Source organism: Betta splendens, chromosome 9 (assembly GCF_900634795.4).
Source record: "Betta splendens chromosome 9, fBetSpl5.4, whole genome shotgun sequence".
In the NCBI taxonomy this organism is placed as follows: Eukaryota; Metazoa; Chordata; class Actinopteri; order Anabantiformes; family Osphronemidae; genus Betta; species Betta splendens.
Genome location: NC_040889.2, coordinates 25,964,143 through 25,991,769, shown reverse-complemented (window position 1 = coordinate 25,991,769; position 27,627 = coordinate 25,964,143). Strand labels below are relative to the sequence as shown.

The 27,627-nt window shown below is 43.5% G+C and overlaps 2 protein-coding genes across 3 annotated transcripts; both read right to left on the bottom strand.

Annotated features, from left to right (window-relative positions):
• Positions 1-7,521: 7,521 nt before the first annotated feature.
• Positions 7,522-20,061, bottom strand: ndufs4 (NADH:ubiquinone oxidoreductase subunit S4). Its single transcript, XM_029162812.3, has 5 exons — positions 19,903-20,061; positions 18,210-18,288; positions 9,410-9,582; positions 9,178-9,251; positions 7,522-7,728 (listed from the first exon to the last, which is right to left on the bottom strand). Exons 1-5 carry the CDS (start codon positions 19,983-19,985, stop codon positions 7,625-7,627), a joined length of 513 nt encoding a protein of 170 aa, XP_029018645.1. The 5' UTR covers positions 19,986-20,061; the 3' UTR covers positions 7,522-7,624.
• Positions 20,062-20,258: 197 nt separating this feature from the next.
• On the bottom strand, positions 20,259-26,233 carry fsta (follistatin a). Of its 2 annotated transcripts, none has more exons than XM_029162808.3 (6): positions 26,027-26,233; positions 24,738-24,935; positions 24,361-24,579; positions 24,012-24,236; positions 23,226-23,456; positions 20,259-21,412 (listed from the first exon to the last, which is right to left on the bottom strand). In XM_029162808.3, the coding sequence occupies exons 1-6, from the start codon at positions 26,115-26,117 to the stop codon at positions 21,324-21,326; spliced, it is 1,053 nt and encodes a 350-aa protein (XP_029018641.1). In that variant the 5' UTR covers positions 26,118-26,233; the 3' UTR covers positions 20,259-21,323. The 2 variants fall into 2 exon arrangements, with proteins under 2 accessions (XP_029018641.1, XP_029018642.1); XM_029162809.3 differs by having other exon boundaries at positions 24,744-24,935; positions 26,027-26,232.
• Between the last annotated feature and the right edge of the window lie 1,394 nt (positions 26,234-27,627).

Here is a 27,627-nt window from a genome sequence, read left to right as displayed (position 1 = left end):
TTACCTTCTCTACCTGTTTAATTGCCGGTGTCTGGCTGCAGTCCTCAGAAAATCTTTTTCCACTTGTTCTTGTTGGCGGCGGGCCCTCGGTGTGACTTACTGATAGGAAGCCGCAAAGTTGTGTTATTTATGCTGTGCAGTTACACAGTCCAGGCTTCTTCAGCGCTCAGCGTTGATTCACCAAAGGAACAGCATCACGCTGAACGTTTAGTGCGATGGAAACTTTCATGTCTGTGCAGGTTGCTTTTCCCAACGCTCTGAAATCACAGATAATTAATGACACCTGGAAGGGATGGAAAAAAAATCCACGCAGCCTAATTGTTGGCAGTGACATTAGGTGTAGGTGTGATTTGAAACAAAGGGGGAAAACCTGCAAGAATGCTGCAGAAAATGAGTGAGCAAGACGCTGCACATCACCCGAGTCGCAGCACACATTATGGAGCCTGCAGCCTCGCGGCCGCGTTTAATGGTTTGGCTTGAATTCTCTGACGTCACCGGTGCTTCATTCACGTCATCGCGTGTTAGGGGCACTTGGTTACAGTGTTTGTTTGTGTGTTGTTGTTTTACACACATCTCTAACTGGGCCGGATTCAAATATGGACCGCGTTGACTTTAACACAGAAAAGAGGAGATTTATACTTTGTCCTTTTTAAGGTAATTTAAGTAAACACTAACACTAGGAATCAGATTAATTAGACATTTTCTGCAGTATTTGCTGACGCTCTCTAGTGAAGAATCTCGAAAGTGAAGCAAAAGGTATCGATAGTATTCAAATAAATATACTTCCAGATCCTGCATGCGAATCTGAAGGAAACATCTCATTGGATTTGTCCTGACTTTGCTTGTACAGTTTAATATCTCATTAAATGAGCAAACATGTGGCACATACACTATAACAACCCACCAGAAGTGAAAACAAATGTGATCAAACACCAAAATGACCCCTATGAGCTTTGTGAAATGCAAATGCGTGACCCGACAGGGAACCTAACCTCTGTTTACAAGACAAACAAAAGCAGGCGTGTTTTCTTAAACCCGGCAAAGAATGCCTTCTCCTCTCCGTCTTCTCCGTCCGGCGTGTGTGGCAGCAGTTCTGTTGATAAGACCGAGCCAGGAGGTGCAACAGATGTTGCCTTGACATCCATCTGGGCCCCGTTCTCCTGCTCTGTCTCCCACTGCCGATGCTCCACGGAGGATACCCCCGTTCCCGGACCTCGGAGCCGGAGAGTTCGGCAACGGCCCCAGGACCCGAACTCAGTGACTCAGCGCAGGAACCGAACCTGGGTGCTGCTTTTAGTGTTGTTACGCTTGTGTGTGTGTGTGTGTGTGAGTCAGAGCTTTGTCTCACACACAGACGATTGACAAACAAACACAAACGAAGCTGTAAAGCAGAGTGGAAACAACACGGCCAAAAGGACGTAGCTCAAGGTTTGTCTCATGAAGCCTGGGCCTCACATACAGTAGCTAACATGCGTTCATCTGCTGCGTGTTCTCAGATCCCAGAGCTGAGTGTGAGGAATCCTGCCGTAAAAGCAAAGAACGGCATCTACATTAGAGAAGGTTTAATAGTTTTTAGTGAGCACAACTTTTATTTCATAAAAATCATGATAGTCAAGAATGTTGAGTTCCTTCAGTTCAAATTTATTTAAGTGAATTGAGAGTATTGACCATGGATTCATGGAGCTGATTGTGCAGGTCTGAGATTCTGCATCCGACTCAGCGGGTGAATCTTCAGCCTCCCATTTCCTTTCACTTTCCTCCTTCCTCTTGTTTTAGTGGAACCCGTCAGCATCTCAAGCTGCTAGCTGGATTTTGAAGTACCCTCTAACTGGATTTTTGATTTGATTTTTGACCTTTGACATCTTCGGTGTGTTTGCGAGTTGGAGACGAGTGGATGTAATGATCCACCCGGTTCATATGTTTGTACATTACAGGCCTTAAACACTCCGAACCTTTGTCCTCTGGGTCTGGAGGAAGCCATGCTGTGCATTTGTGCTCGGGCCCTTTGTGGCCACCTAAACGCCCCTTGTTTTCTCTGTGCGTTTGAATGCCTCGTCTGTTGGGTGACTTCTGCGGGACTCCAACCGGCTTGTCACTCACATTGTTTGTCCTGGGGACGGGAGCTGTGTGAGTCCAGTTTCCCTTCCTCTCTGCTCGGCCCGAGTGCTGATGGAGACCCGCATCCCAGGTGGCCCACACATCAAAACAAGGGGGGGGGGGGGATCGTGGCTCTTGGTTTTAAGACAAACATCACTCACTTTCTTTGTTGTGTGAGGGACAGGGGGCACGGCGGTTTATCTCCAGAGGATCTCCCCCGCTATCGCCTTGCACCAGCCCCACCGCCCGTCCCGTCCCGTCCCGTCCCGGAGGAGCCGCTAAAAGCAAATGTCAGTCAGGGAATGGGCGGCGCATTCCTCCGAGGGGTCACTTTTAGTGGTGGCCACTTCAGGGTCTGTGGCATGTTTGAGTGGGAACACGGCGACTGTTTCCAAGATCTCCGAGCTGGTTATAGATCCATTTCCACAGCAGGTGACGACACCTCTGTCACGTTGCAGGCCTTGCTCCTCGCGGCCCAGTTTAGATGCTCACACACGAGGCCGTGTGCTGGGTATCAGTTCGCAGCGAGCAGCTCCCGGCCCATCGGCGCAGGTGCCTCCTGCTGGAGCTGCTTCCCCTGCAGATCAGTGGGAATGTTGGGTCAGAAGCTGCCGCAGATGAATATGTCATCGATTCCCAGTCAATATGTGGCTGTTGCCCATAAATGATCCTTTTTCTACATTACGGCCTGGTCGGTGTGCAGCGTGGCACCGGGCCAGAGCCTGTAGGTGGATTAGCTCACTGAATCCAAACAGTTTACGGGGAAAGCAGCTCCGGTGACGAACCTATGTGGGCAGCTTGCAGCTCTCAAAATACAAACGTTCTGCGCCGGAGCCAGAGAGGAGAAAAAAGTGAGTGTTTCACGGGAACAATCTAGTAAACACGGTCGCAGCGCAGAGGGAGAACACCTGTGTTTCTACCAGAGCTCTGGCAGCGCGCGAGTGCGTTACTCACTGCCGGGACCATATTTGGTCCAGAGCGAATCCAACGCACGCAGGAAACTGCAAAGTCAGTCACAACTAGGACGTGAGAGGACGGAGGAGACGGGAGAAGGCGCCGCCAGGATTCGGCCGCGAACGCTCGGACACTGGGAATAAGCTGCGGCCAGTAATAGTGTTTAAGGTGGTGGGGATTAGGGTTAAATGTCAAAGGTCAAGCAAGCGAAGGGTGGAGATGTGCTGACGGAGCTCAGCTCGATGGAGGAACAGAAGCATTTAATAACATGATGTCCACAAGAACTACATGTTTCTGTGGTGAGGCTGTTTCAGTAGCAGCTACAGAGACGTAGGACCTGACGTCTTATTTGAAGTCGTATAGCGAAGCTCTTAGTTAATCACAGACCTGTAAAACCCTGTGTTACTTATAAACAGCGCTGTTTTCTTTGTGCAGATGTAAATTAGGACCAACGTGACTAAATAAACCCAGGGACCTGTTTCAAAGGCACCACATGAAGCCGGCGCTCAGCTGTTTTTCTGCAATTTTGAGAATGACTGTTTGTCTTCCGCCCAGTGTTTAGGGATCGCATGGCAGCACTTCCCCTTTGTTTACTGTTGTTCCCAGGGTTTAGCCTAAACATCCTCTTATGGGATTAACCAGTACGAGAACCCCAGAACCCGGCCGAGCGCTACCTGCCAGGAGGCGTCACCAGCTGTGGAGCCGTAACTGAATCAGCGGAGGAGGGAATCAGTTGATTTGTAGTGGACGCAGCTTCTTCTATTAACACACTGGGAGCAACGTCAAACCCAGAGCAGCAAAGTGCAGCTTTCACTCTTCGTCTCCTGTGGAAAAGCTGCGCCTCTGTTTTCATCAGCTACTGTTTGGTTTTGGGCCGTTTTGTGCTCCTTCAAGAAGAAGATGCTGATGATGATTTTACCCTTAATTATGGATGCAAGACGATTACCTCCATCACTAATTGATACCAGGTTCTTGCACCTTATTCATCTGATTGCGCCGTGAATCTTAACCCCTCTTAAAGTGACTGATCCATGTTTCACTGTGCATCAAGCAGAACAACACCTGGACAAAGTAAACAGCAAAGGAGCTGATTGAGGACTGATATTCCTGAGCTCTCCTCAGTCTGTCCCCCCTGGTGCTGCTCTGCGGACAGACCCCCCCTCCCCCCACCCCTCAGCCCATGTGTATCAGCCTGGTTCACATACACAAGATTAAGTAGCAAAAGTGACATCCAAGACCAATCGGGCCACCCAGGAGAACCACAACCAGCGGAAAGGCTGTCAGAGCCCCCTTTTGCGACATTAATCTTCAAGCCTCTCCTGCGCTGCCAACTCACATCTCCTTCAAACGGGACACGGAGGTAGAAAGCTGAACTTTCCCTCCCCGAAGGTTTTCTCCTCTCCATCAATTAACTCTTTGGGGGACAATTCATTGTCACCCGCCATGTGCCAGACAACTTCAAACAGAGGCAAAATTAATTACTTTTCCAGACATTAAAAAAAAATACTCCTTTAATTTGGCAACAAGGAGATTTGTGGGGATATTAGTTCAATTTGTAATGAACCTGCTTTTAAACATTAGACTAAATGTTCTTTAAGGTGATTTATGGCTGAGAACACAGCATCGCACTGGCGCGGTAACATCTCCTCAGACAGATGCTCTTTTGCTTTGGCCTGTTCCACCCAATAATAAGATGTTAACATCCAGCAGTGGAATTTATCTTAAATGTCAGAGGGTTGTTAAAACAGACATTGAGGGATCAGCACGCTAACTGAGCGAACCCTTTTGTCTTCTCCGCTCACCAATAGCATCTTTGATCTCTTTCAAGAGGACAGAGTGTGTGTGTGTGTGTGTGTGTGTGTGTGTGTGTGTGTGTGTGTGTGTGTGTGTGTGTGTGTGTGTGTGTGTGTGTGTGTGTGTGTGTGTGTGTGTGTGTGTGTGTCCTGACCTTCTCAGGGGGTTGTGCCACGTCCAACCTGATAGCGGTGTGAATGGTAAAACAGAAAAAGATGAATACAGCAGCGGATAAATAGCGGATAATAGTGGAACATGAGTGTGTTATGCCGCGGATGCCTTCGGTCCCAGGAGAGAGGCTTCCTAACCCCAACCTTTCTTCTGCCCGAGACCTGAGAAGCGAAGGGGGATGTCGCTCCTTTGAAGAGAGCAACACTGAAATCAAGCAGCATGCCTCAAATACTTTCGGGGGTGAGCACACTGCTGAAAGCTTCATCTATATTTGTAATATTCATACAAATATAGGTGATTTTGGGATAAATCCCATCATACTTTATTAGAAATTCCAGTAGGACCACCTACTTCCCTCTTAGGAAGCTAATATTGCTAATAATAGTATCCTTTGTGATGCTGTAAAATGAAGAATTCTATTTGCTCCCTCCTGGCACGACCACATACATACAAATATATTCCTATAGAATAATTTAGTTGAACTGAACTGACCGCGTGCCACATGGCAGGGTTGGTCAGTTCACCGGACGAGGTCATCACGAGCTGTGGGGCACCAGCGTGAGGGAAGGTGTGTGTGGATTATTTAGAGAAGCTCCATTAACAAATAACGTCTCGGCAAGTGTTGAAATCCAAACTTTCATTAGGCCGAGCGTCCAGCTGCTGTGGAGGAGGACGATTCCCAGCTTCAGGAGGCAGAATCCTCATATCACAAAATAAAAGCCAATTGTTCCCCAGTGGAAAGACCATTTGAAAGAGGCGTTTCTTGTCTCATCCTGGCACACAGCAGAATGTTCACCAAACTACAAACACCATGTGCCTGGGAGCCACGTCTCTGTCAGCACCATATAATTTGAATGGATGATTGACTCGGGTGTAAGACAGATTGTGGTTTGTTTTAGCTTCACCCGCTGCAGTTTTTTTATTGTATCTTCCAGCTGTTGAGGCCAATTATTACTTAACCCGTAACACAATAAAACATTATGACAGTGTTAGTGACTGAAAACACTATAAAGCCTGTAATAATGCACAGGTGCTGCTCCGCGTGTTGCACATATCACTCAGAGCAAATCCTGCTCGCTCTCCATCCACTCAACACATATTCAGCCCGTTTGCTGTGTAAATACCTCAGACATGTTGTGTACAGTAGAGATTAATTACACAAATTAATCGTCTCCTTTAATCCTGTTTACACTCAAGTAGCAGGGGGGACTTCAGTGCTGCTGAGAGCCAGGCCTGTAATTGGGAGGATGAGCCATAGTGACACGTGAAGGTAGGAGGAAGTCATTATCTGATGATCTGTGAAAAAAGGCTTAAACCTGCAAATAATTGAACTTAATGTGTTTAATCTGTTATATTAGAACCATATGAACTATTAAGGAAATATTTTTCTACTGACATGAACAGGATACAACTGGTGTTAAATGTCACCAGATATGTAGTGAAATGAATAATAAATAATACAGATGAGACATAACTCCTTATTAAAAAAGCCGTTTGTCACTGACCAATGACCTGTGACTGCAGCACATGCTTCTTTACTTCAGCCCGACGTTTACGTGCTGACTGACGTAATGATGCTCGTGAACAATGCCGGTGCACAGCCATTCCCATCTCACATAGGTTGTTGTGCTTCTAGGCCAAGACGGGCAGAATGCTTTCAACTTTTATGATCCAAAGTTGTGCCAAGAGTGTTCTGCCCCACTGCCTCTCTCCACGGGGATTTCAAAGGGGAGAGCAACACATGCTGTCATTCATGTCCTGCCGTTCAGATGGACCATTACGCTCATATCAGGTCGGCGCCTTTCATGTCCCCAGCAACAGAAAAAAATTAATAGCGAGCACAAGGCTGTGAAAGATTTGCAATGCAGTGCGTTAATTAACGAAGGGCTATACCAATTAGGCGCCCATGATTGGTGTGTGAATATCAGTGCAGTCACGCAGTTTGGGCCTCGGCGCAGAGTAACACCACTGTTTACTGAACACAAAGAGCGTAAACAAGCACTGGCAACAAGTGCACGGCCAAGTGTGAATGCTTGGGCCTTTCATGGCTGCTCCACGTCCCTCCCTCCCGACACGGAGCAGGACGGAGCCACATGCTTGTTAAAGAAAGCGAAGGAAGGAAAAGAATTCTAAATGTCATTATTTTGATAATGAACCAAACAAATATTAACAGAATTCCCCAGAATGGTTTCAAATCTAAACTAATACCACATCAAATGCAGATGCTGTGATAAAAGGGCTTTTCCGTGTTCCAAACGCTGAAACTATTCAGGTAACCGGATGGAAACAAACACTCATTGGAAAAAATGTCGCTGGTTTTGGCTAAAAATTTTATTTGCCCTCATGTTTAAACAAGTTCTAATTGTAATAATATGTTCCTCTCTTGTTTTTCCTCGGTACGCATTGTGACTCAAACAACAAACACTTCATTAATCCAATACGCCGCGCTAGGTAGTCAGTAATGAGGTGAATGTTTGAAGAATTAAAGCGATAATGACCCAAATGTTTGGTTTTCACATATATAATTATGTATTTATTGACAAGAATGATACAGGTCTGCGATGGGACAGGCAGAGGTCAAGCCAACCAACAGATGTATGTCTTCAGTTTACTTTGCAGACCTCCTGGTCCTTTTGTCCCAGGAGAAGTTGGCTCCGTAGGATTTCACCCGGGGCTTGGAGGTCCTCTTCTCTGTGACGTCATAGCTCCAACCTGAAGGAAAAACAACATCAGAGTAAGTGATGGGAGCACCATCCTTGCGTATATTCACTTTGGATGGAGTCCAGCTACAATGAGGTGTTGTGTAGACATCAACAGGCTGCGTGTAGTCAGGACCGCACTAATCGCTTTCATGCTGCAATAAACACAGTAAGCCGGTTTCCTTTGCTTAGTTTCAACAAACCTTCCCAGATGGTTTAGTTCTGAATCAACGCGAGCGTCCTGTTGAGTGGTGCTAGATGGAAAAGCACATGAGCCACGTTTAACTGAACCAAGAGAGGGGATCCAAACCCATCAAAAGTATTTTCTTCATGTTGTCGTCAGGTGATTTTAGATGGTAGAGAAACGTGTTATCCAGCTTTACATAAATGTGTCCAAACCTCCAATATGTCCATCATTATGCAACATACAACACAAACATATCTTCTATCGAAACAATACCACAGATCAATAGTTACAAAATCACAAATGCGCCACTTTGTAAAATGGTAATAACAATTTTATGCTGGGTCAAAGTGCACGCTGTTCCAGATTAAGACTAGTTTCTCTGTAGTCAGTGCAGCAAGCTGTCAACCACACTCCGGCATATTTTGATGATGTGTTGGACAGAGGTCAGCATGGGAAACATTTAATGCTCAGCAGATGTCAGAACACAGTCATCGCAGCTGCTGCCTGTGTGGGGCTGTGTAGGTGCATGCTGCCAACTACAACATTAATAATGAAGTGTTTGGTTCATCTGTATATATCACATTATCTACAATAGAAGCACCACAGTCCTGCTAACACACGAACCCTCGTCCTGATCCTGGACTACAACTAACAAATATGTCAACATTTACTTAAATGCTATCAAATTTAAAATCCTATGTGCTCCTATGTTTCAGCGAGCATCACAACACTGCGTGGGGTCGGGTATCATTTAAATTGCATCGATTTCAATTTAAAAAAAAAAAAAGACGACTATAAAAAGAAAACCTTCTCAACTTAAAGGATTATTTCTTATTCTAACTTAAGTGGACATTAAACGCAGCAGTAGACTGGCAACACCTTTTTTTTTTCTACCCTTCCTGATGTTCCCAGAACAACAGCTGAGAGAGGATGCAGCGCCTCGAACATGCTGTGGAGCTCTGTACATAGTTTAGTCTGGTCTCATCTTTACCGTTACTGCCACAGTAGCAGCTGTTCCTGCACTGAAGACGTCTGTACTGATGGTCTATGACACACCAGCTCAGAGGCCGATAGACAGATTTAGAAGTTTTACACATCAGTTCCGTGAAGCAGAATCCAAGTTATTTTTCTCTGTGTGTATCATTCTTTCCATTTCAAATGTGGTTCTAGGTTTGGGAAACCGACCCCAACAAAAAGTGACATTTTAACAAATATATTCAAATATAAAATGTTCAGATTAATCTTTCATCTAAAGTTTTAGAATGTGCTTCTTACCATTTTTCTCAGCAAAAGCAATGGCATCTTCCTTGGAGGAGAAGGTGAGCAGCATGTTGGACAGAGGATCAGCCCTGAAAGGCAGAGTGAGACGGCCTCACTTCATTACACATGATGTTGCATGTTGTGCTTAACAAAGAGTTGTGTTTTGAGCCATGTAAAAAGTGAAAAAATAAATCAAATCACGCTTATGTGCTAAGGAACAGGTCAGGTAGACGTAGGAGGTTCTTACGTTGAGGCCCAGCCCATCAGTGGGTTCTCCCAGCGTTCTCTAGTGTCAAAGTCCATCTTCCACTTCTTGGTGCTGTTGATGCCTGACTGCATGGCTGTTTTGGCGGGCACAAAGATGTGGACCTTGCGGGTTTTGATGTGCTCCTCTGGGACCCCCGTCACAGTGGTGATGTCCTGAAGGACAAACAAATAAATTGCATTTTACAACCAAAACCTACTAATTTACAGTATATTGAACTGTGGACCGTAGGAGTTATATAAATATAAATATAAATATAAATATAAATATAAATATAAATATAAATATAAATATAAATATAAATATAAATATAAATATAAATATAAATATAAATATATGCAAGCGCGCCAAAGGTTTGTCTGGATGTCAGTTTGCAGGTGTTAAAAACTTAAAAAAATCCAGATTACATAATCTTAAAACAATAAAATAGGTTCGGAAAAACCCACTCGGCTTCATACGATACATTGGTTATTTCTGTACGTCACATCAAGTTATAGAAGTTTATTTCCACTTTTAAACATTAGGTTCAAAACAGGCTCAAATACATCTTCCATGGCAGAAAACCAAAAAAATATGAAAAATAAAAGCAGTGAAGACATTTTATAGGCGCTATAAAATAAACTAAAAGTTTGGATGGTGCTTCTATCATTTGTGTCATGTTCTCTCTCAGGGCATTTTCTCTGCCAGCATACGTCTCACAGCTACATATGAAACCTTTCCTGCGTTTTAACCGGCCGCAACTTTTGTGGAGAACTTATGTCTTACACATGTTCAAAAAAAAAAACTACAGAACTTAAAGGACAAAAAGCAAAAACAGCATAATAGCCATCTTTATGTCATTATATATATGTCTTTGAATTGAGGTTGATGAAATTAATGCCTAATACTTAAGGTGATTTATTCCAGACCATCAGAAAGTAGGCCAGCGTGGCGAGGAGGAGGAGGAGGAGGAGGAGGCGGCGGCGGCGGCGGCTTTTGGGTGTACAAACGCATATTCCTGGGCAATTGGAGCCCCTTCAAGCTCCTATCAAGGATCTGGTGCAATTCTTCAGGGAATTAGCAAACAAGCAATGGGAAGTCTGCGACAAAACACAGACGAACCTCCCAGCACGCAGGCAGCAGCCACCCAAGACTGGGGGCTTTCCAGGGTGCTCTCCTTTCAATACAAGAATTTTACACATTTCAATGGCCATTACAACTTCAAAGAATCAAATTTTCATCATTGTCTGTCATCTGCCAGTTGATTTGTAGAAAGGGGGTCGTTTTGCATGAACTCCACACAAAAGCCCGCCTTCCCTTTGGAAAAGGAGCTTCCAATGGCATTTGAGCTCAGTAAATTACAGCCCCAACTGCGGAACTACTGCTGGTTTCAGTGAAACATGGTCTGAGATGTTAGGAGGCAGCAGCAGACTAAGTTTAATCATAAACAAGATCTGCACTTGGAAAATATTGTTAAAATAGAAGAAAAAGATGAACAAAAGAGTAAAAAAAAACTTCACAAGTGCCCAGTAATTATTTCCGGCTGCCCTGTCTACTTAACCTTAACAATCCCTGCTAGTCGCAGAGAGGAGGAAAACGTGGTCTATTCAAGCAAGCAGGCAAATGGTGGACAGTTCATCACAATAACTCACAAGACAAAACAGGTAATAAAAGCATTTTTAAAACGCCACTTTCTGCAGCATGTTAGTTTTTATTTTCAGTGGACGACATTCAAAGATCTGTACTCGAGCAAGATGTAAGAAAAACTTCCTGAGTGTTTTGGAAAAAGAACAAGAACCATTAAAATACTTTCTAGACGGTGAACCAGAACACATTAAGAGTCGTGAACTGGGGGAAAATCATGTACAAAAAAGTACCTTCTGAGTTGAGGTGAATCAAATTTGCAGTCAGAAACATTTAGCGGTTCTGGGGTCTGGTCTGGGGATAGATGCATGAAATTCCTTCTCCGAGACGCATTAGAAATTATACCCTGGGGATTAGCGGGCCTGACTGTGCTTACATGTATGTACGTTATATAAAGCATAACTGACACATGAGGCACATGTATGGTAAACCGGTGCCATAATTGGTCCAGATGTAGCACAAACGCCGCTCCATGAACGAGGATGTGTCAAAACAAAAGCTCTGCCAAACAACTCAAAACATACTGCTCATTATCTGACATTGGCTGCAAAAATACAAGTCTAGACTTCTATGACGCTTGCATGCATTACACTGAAAGCTAGGAGGGTTATCGGCACAACAGACTCGCCCACAATACCCGGATTCACAAAGGGAATGACTGTAGCTGGAATGTGGTGTGTTCCCAGGAAGACTAGAGAGGGCCGTCACAAAAGGAAAACCCACACGGTGGGCACTTTTTCTTCTGCCACGTACAGGAAGTAAAATGAGAACTATCAAGTTTGACACTATTCACAGGGCCTTCACGGGGCCCTACAATACCTGGCCCCCAAATGCTGGGATTATGAACGAGGGGAAAAGGCTGGCAAAGTCTCCGTCACGTGAAAGCGTGTCGATATTTCTGACACCTCCAGGCTACGTGCCAAATAAAGAGCATTGGGGCTTGTCGCTGTGGAGCCACTGGGTGCACCAGAATGCTGAAAGCTGGTACCCCTAATGCTCCAACAGAGACCTGGGACGGAGGGTTTCTGTGTAAACAAGAAAAAAATTGCACTGCTTAAGTAGGGAACAATCTGAAGAAAACACGTTTTCAAAATGAAAATGGAAAAATCATGTGTAAAAAAAAAAAGAGCTTTTCCCATCAATGACTGCAACTTTTTTTATTTACAAAAGCATTAAATCAATAAAAGATCATTTGTACACTGGCCTAATGTGATTTTCAGCTGCTCCACAGAGGCCAGAGGGCAAGATCAGCATAGCTCGCACTTGTCAGAGTTCACACTGAAATGAACCCGGTGTCAACAAATTCCAAGAGACTACACTGGTGAGGTCACGTAGACAATAAAATACACTTCTGGTCCATTCAAAGCAAGAGACCCGATAACAACAAGGCAGGATTTCAGTTATACTGAAAGCTATTATTGACTTTACACTGCGACCACTGATTAACATTCAAATAAAACGTCCTTGTTCTGTAGGGAGCGATGCTGCGTACGTCCTCACACCTGTGTTCACGCTGGTTTACGTCTCTATCGCAGGACGTTTGGTCCTTATCTTCTTTGGATGATTAGGCTACTCTGTTTTTCTGTAACAACCATCAGTTTAACTACACTTGATCCATTTGAAGTGAAGCAGGCTAAGACCAAGCATCTGTACTGGACTAACTCTGTCCTCCAGACATGGATGTCCCCATGCGGTTCAGCACATCTCGTCATTCTCAGATGATTCGCAGGTGAGTATCCACATTTCCTGCTCCTCATTTCCCACAGTTTATTCACGGTAATATTAAATCCATCTTTGCCTGCTCAGTGTTATAAAATATGGTCTCCACATTCTTTTAAGATCATTCACAGATCGGGTCCAAATGAAAAAGAAGAGAAGTTTGCGGATTTGTAAGTATGTCATGGATTTCTGTAAAGGATCTTACAGGATCTGTGCCGAGAGACTAGATGTAATGTGCTCTAAAATGTGCTCTGACAATAAGAAATATTCCCTAAAAACAAGCAGAGCTTTATTCCCAGTTTATTCTGAGAAAGTTGGAGGGTCAGAGAGTTTGGAGAAATGCAGACGAGGACTTGAAAAGTGGCGCGTATAATGACCTTGTCTTCTGAACACATTACTGTTCCTTCACTTAGTGGATTGAACGGCGCTGTCTTTCTCACTCAATCATTTGATATTCCCTTCGTGCCTATTTAGGGAAGAGGTTTATTTTAAACCTAAAATAAACCATAAAAATGAAATATCACATCTGTTCCTTCAATTGAGCAGCACATCTCAATTATGAGACATGAGGAAGATGAACGGTTTAGCCATTAACCATCCATAATTAGACCTGTACTAAACATTGTAACTAATGATTTTCATTGCTTCACATAGAGCCTAGATTCAACATCACACTATCTAAACACGCACGTTGATACTGACAATCCTTCAATCCAAACCTGTTGGGGTTTTGAATCTAAACTGAGGTCCAGGGTGTATTTTCCTGTTAGTGCATTAACCGAACAAACAAATAAACAAAAGATGTTTTTGCATGACTCACTTGGACAAAAGACCTCACGCAACACTACCACACTGTTACTGGTAATGCTGGACACAGCCGTGACACTAGTATGGTCCAGTTTATCATGGCACAAACACCCATATGCCAAAAGTGCTGCACGACAGCCAGGAGAGGTCACAGGGTCAGTAAAGCTGAATCATGTTGAGTCAGCATGTGGTGAAAGCCCAAACACATCACCCTTAACCCCCTACTGTCCAGCCCACACCCAGACCAATAGCCTCACTCATCGGCCTCGGCCGGTTCCCACCTTCAGACGTCTTTGAAGTGGAAAAAAACATTCCAATTACTGATTGGACATAGGGGACGTCTCTAATAGAAACAAATATTATGTTGCTCGCTGGTGTGGGAGTGGTTCAACAGTGGAGAGCGAGCAGCAGCTGGCGTGAGGGTCATCTCAAATCTCACATTACACATACCAGCGAGGACGGGGAAAAGACGGAACCAACAGGGATGGGTGATGAATATGTTGTTTGATATGATGTTTGTTTGTGCGTCACTCAAATGTGAATGACTTCTGACAGGTATGTGATTCAAACTATGATAATTTAGTGAACAAACAGACTCAGGTTTTTGCCATATTTTGAATATCTTTACGTGTTAGATTGTTAAGACAGAAACTCTAAAAACATGGCGGGTATTCGTCACAATTTGTACATTATCATTATTGTATTAATATTATCAATTATTTATTTATTTAACATCAGCAAATTGGAAAACATGAGCTAAGGTTAAAGCCAACAGGATTTCTGAAAAACACCAAAACTGGTCAATACACTTTTAAGGCGGAGGAGGAGCTAGTTTACAACAAACGATGAAGTGGAGGCAAACGCTTTTTATCCACTCTGCAAACAACACTTAGCAGCGAGACACTTCCTAAAACTACCCAGCAGCAGCGACGGGGCTGAGGAGTCCACTTAAGAGGCTTAGTCTCCATGGAAGAGAGTGTTAATGAATGAAATACTATTTAGTGGATGATACATAATAAAGCCTCTTGTCTGGCACTCTTCAAAGACCAACATCCTCTGACCCACTACTCCAAACTTGAGCCAAGAGATTTTTTTTTTGGCGTAAGCTCGCCGTATGAGAGGGCACCCAGACAAAACAGACACTTGAGTTGTCTATGTGCAAAGGAGGGAGGAAGGGAGAGGGAGAGGAAGATGAGAGGGAGAGGAGGGTGGAGGGCGGGGTGGTGAATGGCCTGCTCCACCGTAGGTCACTCTGCGTCTGGGAGCTGCACAGGCTTAATGAATATACAGCCCTGCAGCAGACTCCAGCCGCCGCCTCTTCTAATTCCATGTCTGCACTAACCTAAACACATTTGCATCATGTTATATTTGTAATTTCCATTTAAGCACATTAAGCTGCAGTGGCTGCAAAATGATACTCTCACGACTCGTTTAAATGTGAGGAAAGCGAGCTCTCCAGTGACAGGAGACAACATGGTGTCCAAGTGACCAGCCCTGATGCTGCACTGAAATCATCTCGTCCCAAACGGCCTCCTCTCACTGACCTCTGCATCGGGGGATTTTCTTCTATCTTTGCATGATAAATCCTCACTGACAGACTCAAGATCATCCAATGTGATTTTAATTTGGGGTTTATAAAAACAACCAGCAAACTGCCTTTAGACCCAACTACATTGTCGCAATCAAACTCCACATCTTTTGTCCAGATGCCTTGTTACTTGCCAAGTGCTGGTTCTAAATCTGCACAAGCGAAAGATTTCAGATTGGCCCAGTCAAGAGGGCAAACGTTAAATGGACCTACCAATTTAATCCTCTTTCCTGTTTTCCTCCCTCCTTCCTGCTCAGCTCCCCACATTCGAATAACTGTCCTTCGCAGCCTCGTAAAACCTTAGTGCCTTTAGAGGACTCTATAACAAGGCTTCACAAGCGCTTTAAGATTATGGAGTTGTCTTTATGTGGAGAGAGGGAGCACACTTGGCCATGGCTGAAGCAGGAGTAGACGCTCAGGCACAAATGGGAGATATTGTATTAACACATATTCAGGCAGCTGTTAAGGTTATAACCACAGTTGTTTCTGCAAGGGGCCAGGGAGTAAATCAAAGGTCAGGCTCTAATCGAGCGAGGTTGCAGACATTATGTGTAAAGCTATGTATCAGTGGCCAGACAGCCGGACCCTGAGAGCTGCCCAGCATGCTTAATCAAACAGTAATTATAAACAAAAGCAGTTCAGCATGGGCGCTCTGGGGAACAGCTTTGGACAGTGGAGCTCTATCACGCAGGTCTTTTGATTTGGCATCATTTCTACAATTCAATTAGTGCCACTTATGCAGGATCTTAATTTTGAGGCCGGTTAAGCAGAAAGAAATAGTGATAAATGTGCAGAGCACAATGCTGATAACTAACAAATTGGTCAATAAACATTTAATTAATTTAGTAATAACAAAGTTTAGAAGCAGAAATCATTTATACAGATAGCTGAATGATTTGAACTGCAAACACATACGCTTCTGTCCAACTAATCAGTTTATTTATTCTATTTACTCCTGTTATAGTTCTTTTTTGCTCCTTTATGCCTGAATGGAAAATGCATTACACCAAATCCCCTAATTTAATGTGTGGTGTTACACAGAAGATTTTAAACAGCTGCCTGTCACCACAGAAAACAGTCATCAGAGCAGTGAGAACAGTAAAGTTTAAGGTTAGAAACCAATAAGTTGAAAGATGTTACAAAGCACACGGATGCAGAGTCAGGTGGGTTTGCCCTGACAATGACATCTGTCATCTGATCTGCTGTTTTTAACAATCAAACATTCATTAAGACCATTGTCTTATTTTTCTGTCTGCAGTCTGCAGCTAAATTGTTCCCAGATATCAATATGAAATGGATTAGTTCAGGTTTGACCTACCGGAGATTTCTGTCCTTCGTTGCCTAAATTCGTCTGTAATAGAGACAGCCAAACAACTGAAGAGATGCTCGTGTGCATTTTTTGGACAGATGAGACCAAAGGACAAGGTAATGAGTCGCACAAATAGTTTTTGAAATGAACTGAACGGACCATTCACCGTGACTAAAGTGCAAACTCATCCAAATATTATGTTAATATTTTTTAGAAACATTTGCTACACAACCAGCACCACGTGCTCCTGCTCCACACAGGCAGCGTGCGAACCCAGCATGACCTCTCAGCGGATCGAGACCTTCATTTGATTGGTCTAACCAAAAAGCAATTCAGTTATTGACAGACTGATGCATGACTTGCGTGCTGACATACGCTAAATGCCCAAAAGGGATATTGCTCACATTGACCTCATCCATGTGAGATGGAGAGCACTGTAAACAGCTGAGAGCCTCCCTCTTTGGCCTGTCTGCATCAGAGAACTTCCCGCCGTCGCTAGCAACAGCGTGTCACAAAGAAACCTCTGTGGCCAACAACACTGAAGTGGCCACTGTCTTTTTCGTGAGTCTCAGGGTGTCTCACAAACTTTTTTCCATGCAAGCTTCTTTTCTTTCACCCCCTCCCTGTTTTTAGAGGCCCTTTTTTCCTCTCCTCTGCTGTTCCTCTCAGTGGCCCCTACTGAGAGGACAGAGACAGACACTCCGCCCAGCCAAAGGTTTGTCTGCCAGTATGGTCAGCTTGGGTCTGGGACAAAAGCACACTGACACTGCCCACACACAGCAACCCCCCCCCCCGCACACACACACACACACACACACACACACAAAACAAGTTCACAACAGGCTCGCACATTCTCCCAAAACTCCTCTTACCCCGTTATCTTCCATCTCACCCGTCTACTGACAAAGCATTCACTTCAAAGATCCTCTTTGTTTTCTACAGCGGGTACATTGCTAATCTTGGCCATTTGAAAAGCATGTTTATCACTGTTTAGACTGTGCCTCAGCACTTAATGAAAAAACACATCCAACATCCAAGGCCATTTCTGCTATAAAGCTGCATTCAGCCCTACCACATATGTCACTGGAAACTCAGAGCTAAACAGTGGCTTTGAAGTCACTCACTAACCTGGAAATTGACTGCGATTGTGAACCGAAACATGCACTGTACTTTTGGAGCTATGCAGCGTTCCTAAACCACACCAAGTGCAGTGCTTGTTCACAACCCCGAAAGAAAGCCAGAGATGTTGTTTATCAGTCAGTGCATCTACATGCCCTAAAGCAGTTTTGTTAGGGTTGACGTTCTGCTGGTACTTCCCTAAACACTGTATACAAAAAACTGAGAAATCTGGTTTCTGTAATCAGGGTAGTAGAATATTTTCCTCTGTGTAAGCATCACTTTGTTGTCTGCTCACACTCACACAGTAGAGTTGGAACCTCAATCAGTTCCACCATGATAAATTATTTTATTAACAAAAACAAGATCAAAGACAAGTTTAAACACCATCTTCTAAAATGTGTTTGAGTTCAAGGCTAAATTATCAGCAAATAGTCAATAAGGAAACGTGAAGGTGACAGAATATAACGTTTAAGTGTTACACACACCTATTGACTATAGTGAATAAGAAATGTGATCTAGCAGTAGGGTAATAAGCTTTTCTAAAACTGCAAACAGTCTGATAAAACTGATTACGGCTCGCCAATCTGTGCGTAAATTGAACAGGGCGGGATTCTTACCAGCTTCTCATCAACTGTGATAAGTTGCGTGTCTTGTCCTGGTTTCTCTGCCAACCTCAATACTGATGTGCTTGTAGACCTGTAAAGTGTCAGACAGGCATTACACAAACACCTCAAACTATGAAATGCAGACAAGCAGCAAATAATTGAATAACAAAATAGCTTGAAAAGGTAAAAATACTAATTATCCTGGATAAGTGGTGGTTTGAAGTTACAGTGAAAAGAAAGAAAGAAGGGAATACCCCCACCACCAATTAGTTCTGTCTGGTGAATTTCTGGCAGACTCTTGCTCTCACCCTAATGACAGGACGTGCTTAATGTTGGCTGTGGTCAACTGTCAGGCGAGGACTGTGTAGCTCTTTGTGAATGTGCAGTCGTCATAAAACAGCAAAGTGTCATCAGGGTTTAGTCAGGGAAGATGACATTCCACATATTCACACAGTTTTACATTGATGTTAAATGTATACATTTTGCATAAAAACCTTGTTTTATAAAATCCAAAAAATGACTTCACATACTTATATGACATCGTATATGGATGGATAAGTAGGTAATAACTGATTATCTTCCTCAGGTTGTCAGTTAATTGTCACTAGAAAACACAGCACTGCTATTATCAATGGACCGTATCTACTGTCTTTTCATAGGATGTCATAAGAGAACACTGAGATTTACACAAACCCTCAGACAATACACAGACCTCCTCCAAGCAAATATCTTCAGCAAGTCACACCCTAATTACTACAAGTGAATTGTTGTAGATATTGATGTAGAAAGTGTTATCAATGTATGAATGCCTGTAGATACATTTAGTACATAAAAACTGCATCTAAAAGAATACTGGGTAATTAAAACATCAAATGAGATATCATTGTGTGTTAATATTTGGTTGGTCAATTGGTTGTAATTAAAAGTTTTGTAATTATTTATGTATAGGAACAATGCTATGTTTTACATGTCATCAGCCAAGTGATTCACATTGAAATCACTGGCAAAAATATCAAGTAAAAATAATTTCTGCTGCCCTTGAAAAGGACAAGAACATTTCATTGATGGCGTGTTTAACAACTTTAAGACTAGCAGAAATTTCATCGAAAATAAACAATGCACAGCATTTCCTATAAAACTAATTATCATGATGCATAAGTGCATGACTTGGTGGAACAATGCACGCTCGTAGCATCGTAGCATCCCATCATCAACATCATGTATCAAACACATATACTGGCCTTTGAAATGAACTCCGTTATTTAATAAAGTTCTCAGTCTCGCCGACTATTAGTAGCGGAATGCAGCACATGTTTTGTGAAGCACTGAGCAACGTTTTATTGCGTTAGCTCTTAAACTGATTTGTACAAACTAGCTGGACCAAACATTAGTTAGCTAATTAGCAAGCTAGCCGTGAGAACCTAGAACAACGTGTAAAGTGGGTAATAACTTTGGCACTTCAAATGAAAATGCAACCCAAATCTTAGACTGGTTAGTACATCGGCATATTGTTCTAAAATAAACACGAACACCTTTAACATCGGTTAATTAAAGCTGCATTTGCTGGTTAGCTTACTAGCCTGTGACATTCCTAGCATCTGGCCTTTGGTTTGTCCTATTTTGCTCGGAGTAAAATATTTCGCACAGAATGACTCACAGTAACACAATAGTACATATAGGTAATAAACAATTATTACTGAATTACCTGATAGGATTAATTGGCATTTTAGAAGCCGCATTTCTCAAAGATAAACGCCCCAAGCCGAGCAGTGACATTGAAGACGCCATGTTTGTTGTTTAACATCCACGTACGGCAACCGGGAAGGTCCGTAAAGCACGAGAGGACTGGAAGAGAGGAGCAGAGCTCTGCAGCCAAGCATGACACTATCGGACGTGGGCAAGGTAGATAATGGCAGTATTAATATATTGATATGTTTATATAATGAAAAAATATATGTGGGCACATTGTCTGCATTTTTATTAATGCTCGTGTTGATGATTGATTTTAACTAGACGTATGTGTTATTTACACATCATTTAATACAGCGGAGTCAGATCAAGTATAAGGAAAAAAACTTTTATTGTTTCACTCTTCATATCTGTACAAATACCATCAAACTTTGTATGTACATATGACATTTACATAAAAAATACAAAACTATATATTCATAACAGAATTTTGTATTTCTCTTGTGATGTTTGAAAATAAAATGCATTTTGAAAAAAAAAAAACCCAAACGAAACAAAAAGAAACAAAGTGATTAAGTCTGATATTGTGTTACTGCAGTATGTTAGTCCTATTGTAGCTCTGCAAGAGCAATATGGAGCACATTGGCAAGAAGACAGCAGACAAACGTTAATGGCACATTGTTTCCAAAATAATCAAGTATTGTCCAAAACGTACATCTGCTCTAATGTGGTGAGATAAAATAAAAACTACTGAATAATATCTAAAGTTGCCCTCTCCATGTGGAAACAACCATAAAAGACTAAAACTGAAGAATAACCAAATAAAAAGAGAAGAAAAATAAATGGCTCTTTTTTTTCCTCTACCATTTCAACTGCTGTGTTGCACCTTTCAGAATGCTCTTTTGCAAAACCATTGAGAAAATCCCTTTGGTCAATTAATATGAACTGTAAACAAACCAGAAACACTTTCTGTACATAAAATGACTGATATATTTCCAATAAATAAACACACAGCCTAAACATGCATTTACGTATGTGTGACATAAACATCTGTGATAGAGATTTGACAGAAACAAGCAGATTTGTACAGCTCGGGGAATGCAATTTACAGCTTGTTGAGGACTTATACTTACATGGTAACATGACAAATAAATAACACTGCTTCTCTTTGGACAAATATATTTCTTCATGATAAAAAGAAAGCAAAAGGGACAACAACAAAAAGGGGAAAATGAGTGATAACACAATATATCATGGGAGATAGTAAGCCTGACAATGTAAATGCATAAATTATAAAACACAAAAAGTATAAATAAACATCTAGCAGACTGAACTATATGTATACTTCCTTTTCTTTAAAAAATAAATAAGCATACACATAATGTACAGTATGGGCTTGATTCCTCGCCCTAGGACTGTTCCCTTAGTGATGGGAGCCTATCCATCCAGTACAGAAGATAAATGGACATAGGCCATGTAGTCTGAGTCCTCATCTTCCTCATCCTCCTCCTGGTCTTCCGTAATAGCTATATGGGAGAATATATGGTAGCTGTTGTATGAATATGGACCACAACAGCGCAGAATATCACTGAATGTTCCCAAAAAAGGTTTACAGCAAAGCCACTGGCACATAGCCGTCCATGAATTTATTGGTGTGTGTGTGTGTGTGTGTGTGTGAGTGTATGTAAGTGAGAGAGATAGAAAGAGAGAGAGGGGGGGTCGTCTGTCTTTGCATCAACAATTACTCTGACATCCCCCAATTATGCAACTTCCATTTACATAATCTAGAAAGTCAGGGCTGCAGCACGAGGAAAAAGTGGGATGATGAGAAAGAGGGATTGATGGGAGGGGGGGAGTCGGGGGGTGGCAGCGTTACAAGGTGGGCTGGGGGGGGGTTGCTGGGGGGTGGGTATGAGGGCACTGATGGTTCCAGTGGCGCAGGTACACGCAACAACAGAATGGTGTTCCTGCGTCGTCCGACTGCCTACGTTCTTCTCTGGGACAATGAGTCTGTGGTTCAAACCAAGAGGGAGGACTCTGCGTCGCAGCCTGGCCTTCGCAAGCAGGCGAGAGATCAGCAACACAGTTCTGAGGTATTTTCTTTTCTTTTTACAGAAGTGATTTACAACGAACACGTAAAAAAAAGAAAGGACACAAGCTTAGAGCAGGAGTGACAGCACAAATGAACAAACAGACATTCCCTCGTCAGTCCAAATGGATGGGAGAGTTCTGATACATAGTGTGGGAGACGGCACATCCACCGGGAGCTGGTAAATGAGACCGTTGGACCTAATGACGAGACGAGACGCACGAGACTACGCTTCTACAGGCTTCTTTCCCACCCTGCACACTGTAAAGTATCACATTTATGTTTAGCTCATGAGGTGATTATAAAGTTGGTCCCTCATACCTCAGGCGTGTTGCATTAAGGTACTCAGAAGAAAGAAACTAGCAAAGAAACCATCTTCTAGCAACTTGGAATGTAAATATGAGATTTCCTTGAAACTATGGGTCAATTTATCGCGTGTCTAGATTTGTGAGCGATGGATGGAGAGGGCTACATATAAATCTGTGTTAAAGTCTATCATCAGCATCAGTAACACGGTACCAATGTTACAATCACCTTATGCACCTCATAGGAGACGATTTCGGATTTCTGCGGCGCGTGTCACAAGAGGCAGTGCTTTTAGAAATGATTGATTACAGCCAAAAGTAACAAAAAGAAAAGAATACAAAAACACAAATACACCATCATCATGAAATTATCACCATGGAATTTACAAGCTGTAAAGACATGACCACTACCGTAAAAATGAACCACTGCTGATTAAAAACTACATGGGATCTAAGAAACGTGCTCCTGCAGGTCACTAGCATGACTGTCAGTCTTAAATATCAGGATTGTTCCACTGCAAACACAATCTGCCTTCTGTCGTTTGTTTGTGTTAGTTTGATGGAGTTAGCTTTTACTAGACCCTCAGATCGGGTCTGCTGATAAGATCTGCTGTTGCTTTGTTCTGCAGCAGAATTTCGTTTTAAAAAAAAAAGTAAAATGAAAAAAAAAATTCAAAAAAAAAAAACACTCACAAGAACAAGAGCCAGCAACAAAGACAACGTCATGCAAGTTCTTCCGCTCCCACGTCCGCTCTGCCGGCCTAAGCTGTGCTTGGTGGTGGCTGGCTGGGGTGGGACTTCGGGGGACACCGGGGTGGGGGGCACATTCAGGGGAGGTTTTGTCGGGAAAGCAACACGGAATATCGTCTTTTGCTTGGAGAGGGAGTGGGTGTTTTGTTTGATTTTTTTTTCTTTTTCCCTGTTTTGCTGCTGATATTTACTTACAGTTGCAAGATCCCGAGTGCTTGACCTCCAGCAGCGCCCCCAGAGCACAGGCGGCCTGCTTCATGGCGCACTCGCTGGGATACGTGGTGTTGTCGCTGGCGCACACCGCCTCGTCCGTCCTGCTCTCCGGACAGGCCTCGTCGCACAGCGAGCAGCGGCCCCGGCTCATGCGAGCGTCCCACAGACACTTTTTCCCCGCGCTGCACTGGATGTCCTCGCAGGACTTGGCCTCTGGGGGGAAGGAGAGAGGAAGACATTAGCACCGGGGGAAATCGCGGATTTTATGGATTATCATGGATTCGATTCAGGAGGGATCAAATAACTGGAGAACTAAGCCAAGAATCGGTATTAGATGAAGTTTTACTGGATCAGATTTTGTGAAATAGAACAAAAAGTCATGTTTTCATTTACATTATTAAGATTACGCCACTTGCATTGGCTGCTCTCTAGCTAAGAATAAATCTGACTCCATTATTAAGTTGAAGCATGTTTGCCTGCCCCTAACACTGCCTAGTTTTCCTCTGTTCCCCCTCCCACCCCCCCCCCCCCCCCTCCTCTCCCAAATGGGATAGCGCTGCCAACATCAGGAAATAATAAGATGTCTATCATTTCTTGAGCAAACACAAGCAAATAGCAAACACACACGCTCTTAGACCCCCTCTTCGGTGGAATGTTGGCAAAAATGAACAGTGAATAATTGTGGCGCTGGCCAGGAAGAAAATGCGCTCAAATAATATTCAGAGGTGATCTCACAGAAAGGTCTCACGTGTCTGGCTGCACACTTACTTATGCATTTCCCCTCGTACGCCACTCCGATGGACCTGCCCAGGAGACAGGTCGCTCGTCTCAGGTGGCACGCGCTGGCGTAGATGATCCCGTCGTTTCCACACAGGTACTGCTCCGGTGACGTCACCTCGGGGCAAATCCGATTACACGTCACACAATATGCGTTATTTGTCTGGTCCACGACGCACGTGGAGCTTCCGGGGCACAAGACGTCACGGCACGTTTCTGTCGAGACAAAGACAGTTGCGTGGAAATGACACGAGATCACTGGTTTCCTTACGCGCATGTCCACGAGGACCTAAACCTTCAGAAATTAATTCTTAGAATTAAATAATGCAGCTTGACTTACTTTTGCACTTTCCCTGGTATTGCACGTCCAGGTCTGGGTGGCCTTTGCATTTAGCCTTCAGCAGTGCGCATTCGTCTTTGTAGGTCTTTCCATCTGAGCCGCAGACGGGTCCTTTCCAAGTGATGTTGGAGCAGTCTGGCGCGCACACGCAGCGCGGCTTACTCCTCCTGTTCATCTTGCACCTCTTTCCGGGACCACAGTCGACATTATCGCAGGTTTCTAAAATTAGAGAGTCTGCGTTACATGGCGTTGCAGGGGCTTTTGGCCTTTTTGCGCAAAATTACGCTGGCGCAAAAAGTACACAAACAGTGCGCACGTTACTATGGGGTCTAAAGCAAATGAGGGTGTGTGAGAAAAACAAAGGGAAATGAGTGCACCTCCACCTTTGCAAGGTATGCAATTGGGGGCTCCACCATTGAAGATCATCCACCTAAACAGCGTGCTGTTGGGGACGTCCTCCTCGGTCCAGGACGTCCCCAGTCTCCCGCTCCGACAGCACTCCTCTCTGCTCATCCCGGGCATGTAGAGCACCTGGCACCTCCCGTTCTTGCCCTGCTGCAACCAGCAGTTCCCAGCTGTAAACACACAGAAAACATCAAAATGTCGCATGTTCAGCGTCGGAAAGCGCTGACCCGGACGCACTAGACACACACGCAGCCCGTATTATCACAGACGCTCCCTCCCCTTTTAGCCCTCCCGGCAATATTTTGTCTGTTTTTTTTTTTGCGAGACTGTTAACACTTGCCTATACCATCTGTGACTGTCAGCGCTCACAATGCAACCACAAACCAAAAAACTAGGAAGGTTCTGTGCAGGGGGCAGTGCTTTATATCCAGACGCGCCTGGTATCACTGGACAGAAAGTGGAGCGTCTAGACAGCGTTAAATAGCGGCCAATCTCCTTTAGAAAACCACGGTCTGTAGGTAACAGGGCTCAGCACACGCCTCAGAACAATGTCCCAGACACGCCGGCAGCAGACAATGACTTGGATTCAACAGCCAGAGGAAAGTTCGCTTTAGAATATTTAAAAAAACAATTGTAAGCAAATTTCAAAATCCTTTGATCCAGATAACGGCAGAATGCAGATACATGACATCAAGTGTTCATGAACCGGCGTGTGTAATGAGATGAAGACAAATAAATTTGGATGCAAAGCTCGCGAACAAAAAAATACACATTAATAAACAATAAATTAGTGAATTTCCAAAAAACAGGGATTTTTTTTTGCACCAATTGCTGAACGCGCTTGCTCGGAGAAATCCACTTAATTAAGAGCTCAGTTTTAAGCCCACGGTGGAGACTGAGAAGTTTGTCACAGGTTTGTCGACAACGTTCGTACAAAAGTATTTGAATGCGCTCAGGTAATTTGGAGAGATGGCGCAGCGGGCAGCGCCGGCGCGGCGGCCGAAACGTGCGCGTCTGGTGCGGGCTGCAAAACTTGCCGTCCAGTCTCCCTCTGAAGTGTCCCATATGGCACCTGTTTTATGGGCGCCGTGCGCACTCATTGTCCGACGGACGCAGCGCTCTCTGGATGGAATGACGCGCACTCTGAAAAGTTTCCCGATCCCAGCAAGTATCCAGCGCTCGCGCGCGTTTCGCGGCTGACAGCAGCAGAAGTTTCTCACAAAGCGCAAAGAATAAAAGGGCATTTATGAAGAGCGCTTACCTTGAACTTTTTGATGTTCCATGAGGTGACAAAGCCATATGGACATGAGAAAAATGCGCGGGTGAAGGTGGTGTTTCAGCATCCTAAACATGATGGAGGAGCAAAGTGAAGCACGTATTTGACACAGGCAGCGCAAAAGTAATCTGCTTAAGGTGGCAGTGTTGAATAAGTGTCAGCCTGAGAATGCAGCCTCTCTTTTTAAATCTATAAGGGGTCTCGGGTTGACTGTCTCTGGTGGGCGGTCTCCTCTTGTGTGGGGGTGGGGAGATTTTTTTTCTTACCCAAGTTCTTTCAATCCCAATCAGGTGACATCGTAACGAGCAACTTTCGCCAACGACAATAATTAAAGCATATGAAAAAATGTCAGCGTTTGTTAGAACACGCCGAGGTTCGGAGAGATGCAGCTTTGAGTCAAACTAAACAAACAGAAGAGCTTCAACAATATGTTGCACTTGATATGAATTCATTATACTATTATACTATTCTATTACATAGATTGAGTCTATTAATTGATGTAGTTTTATCATCAAAGAGAACATCTCGGTTTTACTCATGACTTGTGCGGGAATTACGATATTATTATTATTATTATTATTATTATTATTATTATTATTATTATTATTATTATTATTATTATTATTATTATTATTATTATTATTATTATTATTATTATTATTATTATCATTATTATTATATCTGCATATTGTATGTAAGTTCCCTACTACATAGCCAGCATTTCCATCCGGACATACCAACAGTTCTTCAAATTAAGTGTGCTACTTGCTGGTAACTGATATTTTTTCCACCAACTGCAGACAAAAGTGTAAATCTTTTGATGAGACTTGTGTTCTGAAATACAGCCGAGTCCAGACAATAATAGAATTCATAGTAGTCCGCAGCCGCATGCTAATATTAGGACAGACAGTTGTTTGGGTTTCTCTCCCGGGTCAAGCTTTTAAATATAATCAAACCTGTTTCCGAAGAGGCTTCAGACAGAGAAGCGGGATGTTGCGTTTCATTGAATGAAACGCACACACGCACGCACACACACACGCGCGCGCGCGCACACACACACACACACACACACACACACACACACACACACACACACACACACACACACACACACTGGCGCACAGGATGGCTGAACTCCATCAGAAGTCCTTGCGCGACCTCTTCAGCGGAACTCTGGTTACAGCTCTTCAGAGCAGAGAGAAAGTGTCAGCTGTGAATCAGACGCCACAGAGTTAATTATCCGGCCGCGGGCTGCGGCGCGTTTAGGTCGCTCCGCACGTTTTCTAGGTGCTTGGGTTTGTAGGTCCAGCTAAAACACGGAGCGATCACTTTAAGGTCATGTTATTAATCATTTACCAACAAATTATCACTGTGACACATTTTACAACAGAACAAATTGAATCCAGTGCGTCAAGGTCATCACGCAGCCACAGTTGCAATCATATTCTCCAGTTACACGTTTCTCTTTGAGACCATCTTTTACTCACAGAAGATGGATCATAGACATTAAGTGGTCGAGAAGGTTTGCAGTCCTCGCACTCTTATTTATGGCGTGTCCTTTCTGTGATCCTTTGATTCGAGTTCAT

What these genes read in the sequence shown, in the direction of transcription:
- ndufs4 (XM_029162812.3), bottom strand. Translation starts at nt 19,985, where the DNA reads ATGGCGTCTTCAATGTCACTGCTCGGCTTGGGGCGTTTATCTTTGAGA. An exon ending in ATGCCAATTAATCCTATCAG is followed by an intron (nt 18,289 to 19,902) that starts GTAATTCAGTAA and finishes GACACTTTACAG; the next exon opens with GTCTACAAGCACATCAGTAT. An exon ending in TCACAGTTGATGAGAAGCTG is followed by an intron (nt 9,583 to 18,209) that starts GTAAGAATCCCG and finishes TTTGTCCTTCAG; the next exon opens with GACATCACCACTGTGACGGG.
- fsta (XM_029162808.3), bottom strand. Translation starts at nt 26,117, where the DNA reads ATGTTTAGGATGCTGAAACACCACCTTCACCCGCGCATTTTTCTCATG. An exon ending in GGAACATCAAAAAGTTCAAG is followed by an intron (nt 24,936 to 26,026) that starts GTAAGCGCTCTT and finishes GTGTGTTTACAG; the next exon opens with CTGGGAACTGCTGGTTGCAG. An exon ending in GCACTCGGGATCTTGCAACT is followed by an intron (nt 21,413 to 23,225) that starts GTAAGTAAATAT and finishes TCTCCCATATAG; the next exon opens with CTATTACGGAAGACCAGGAG.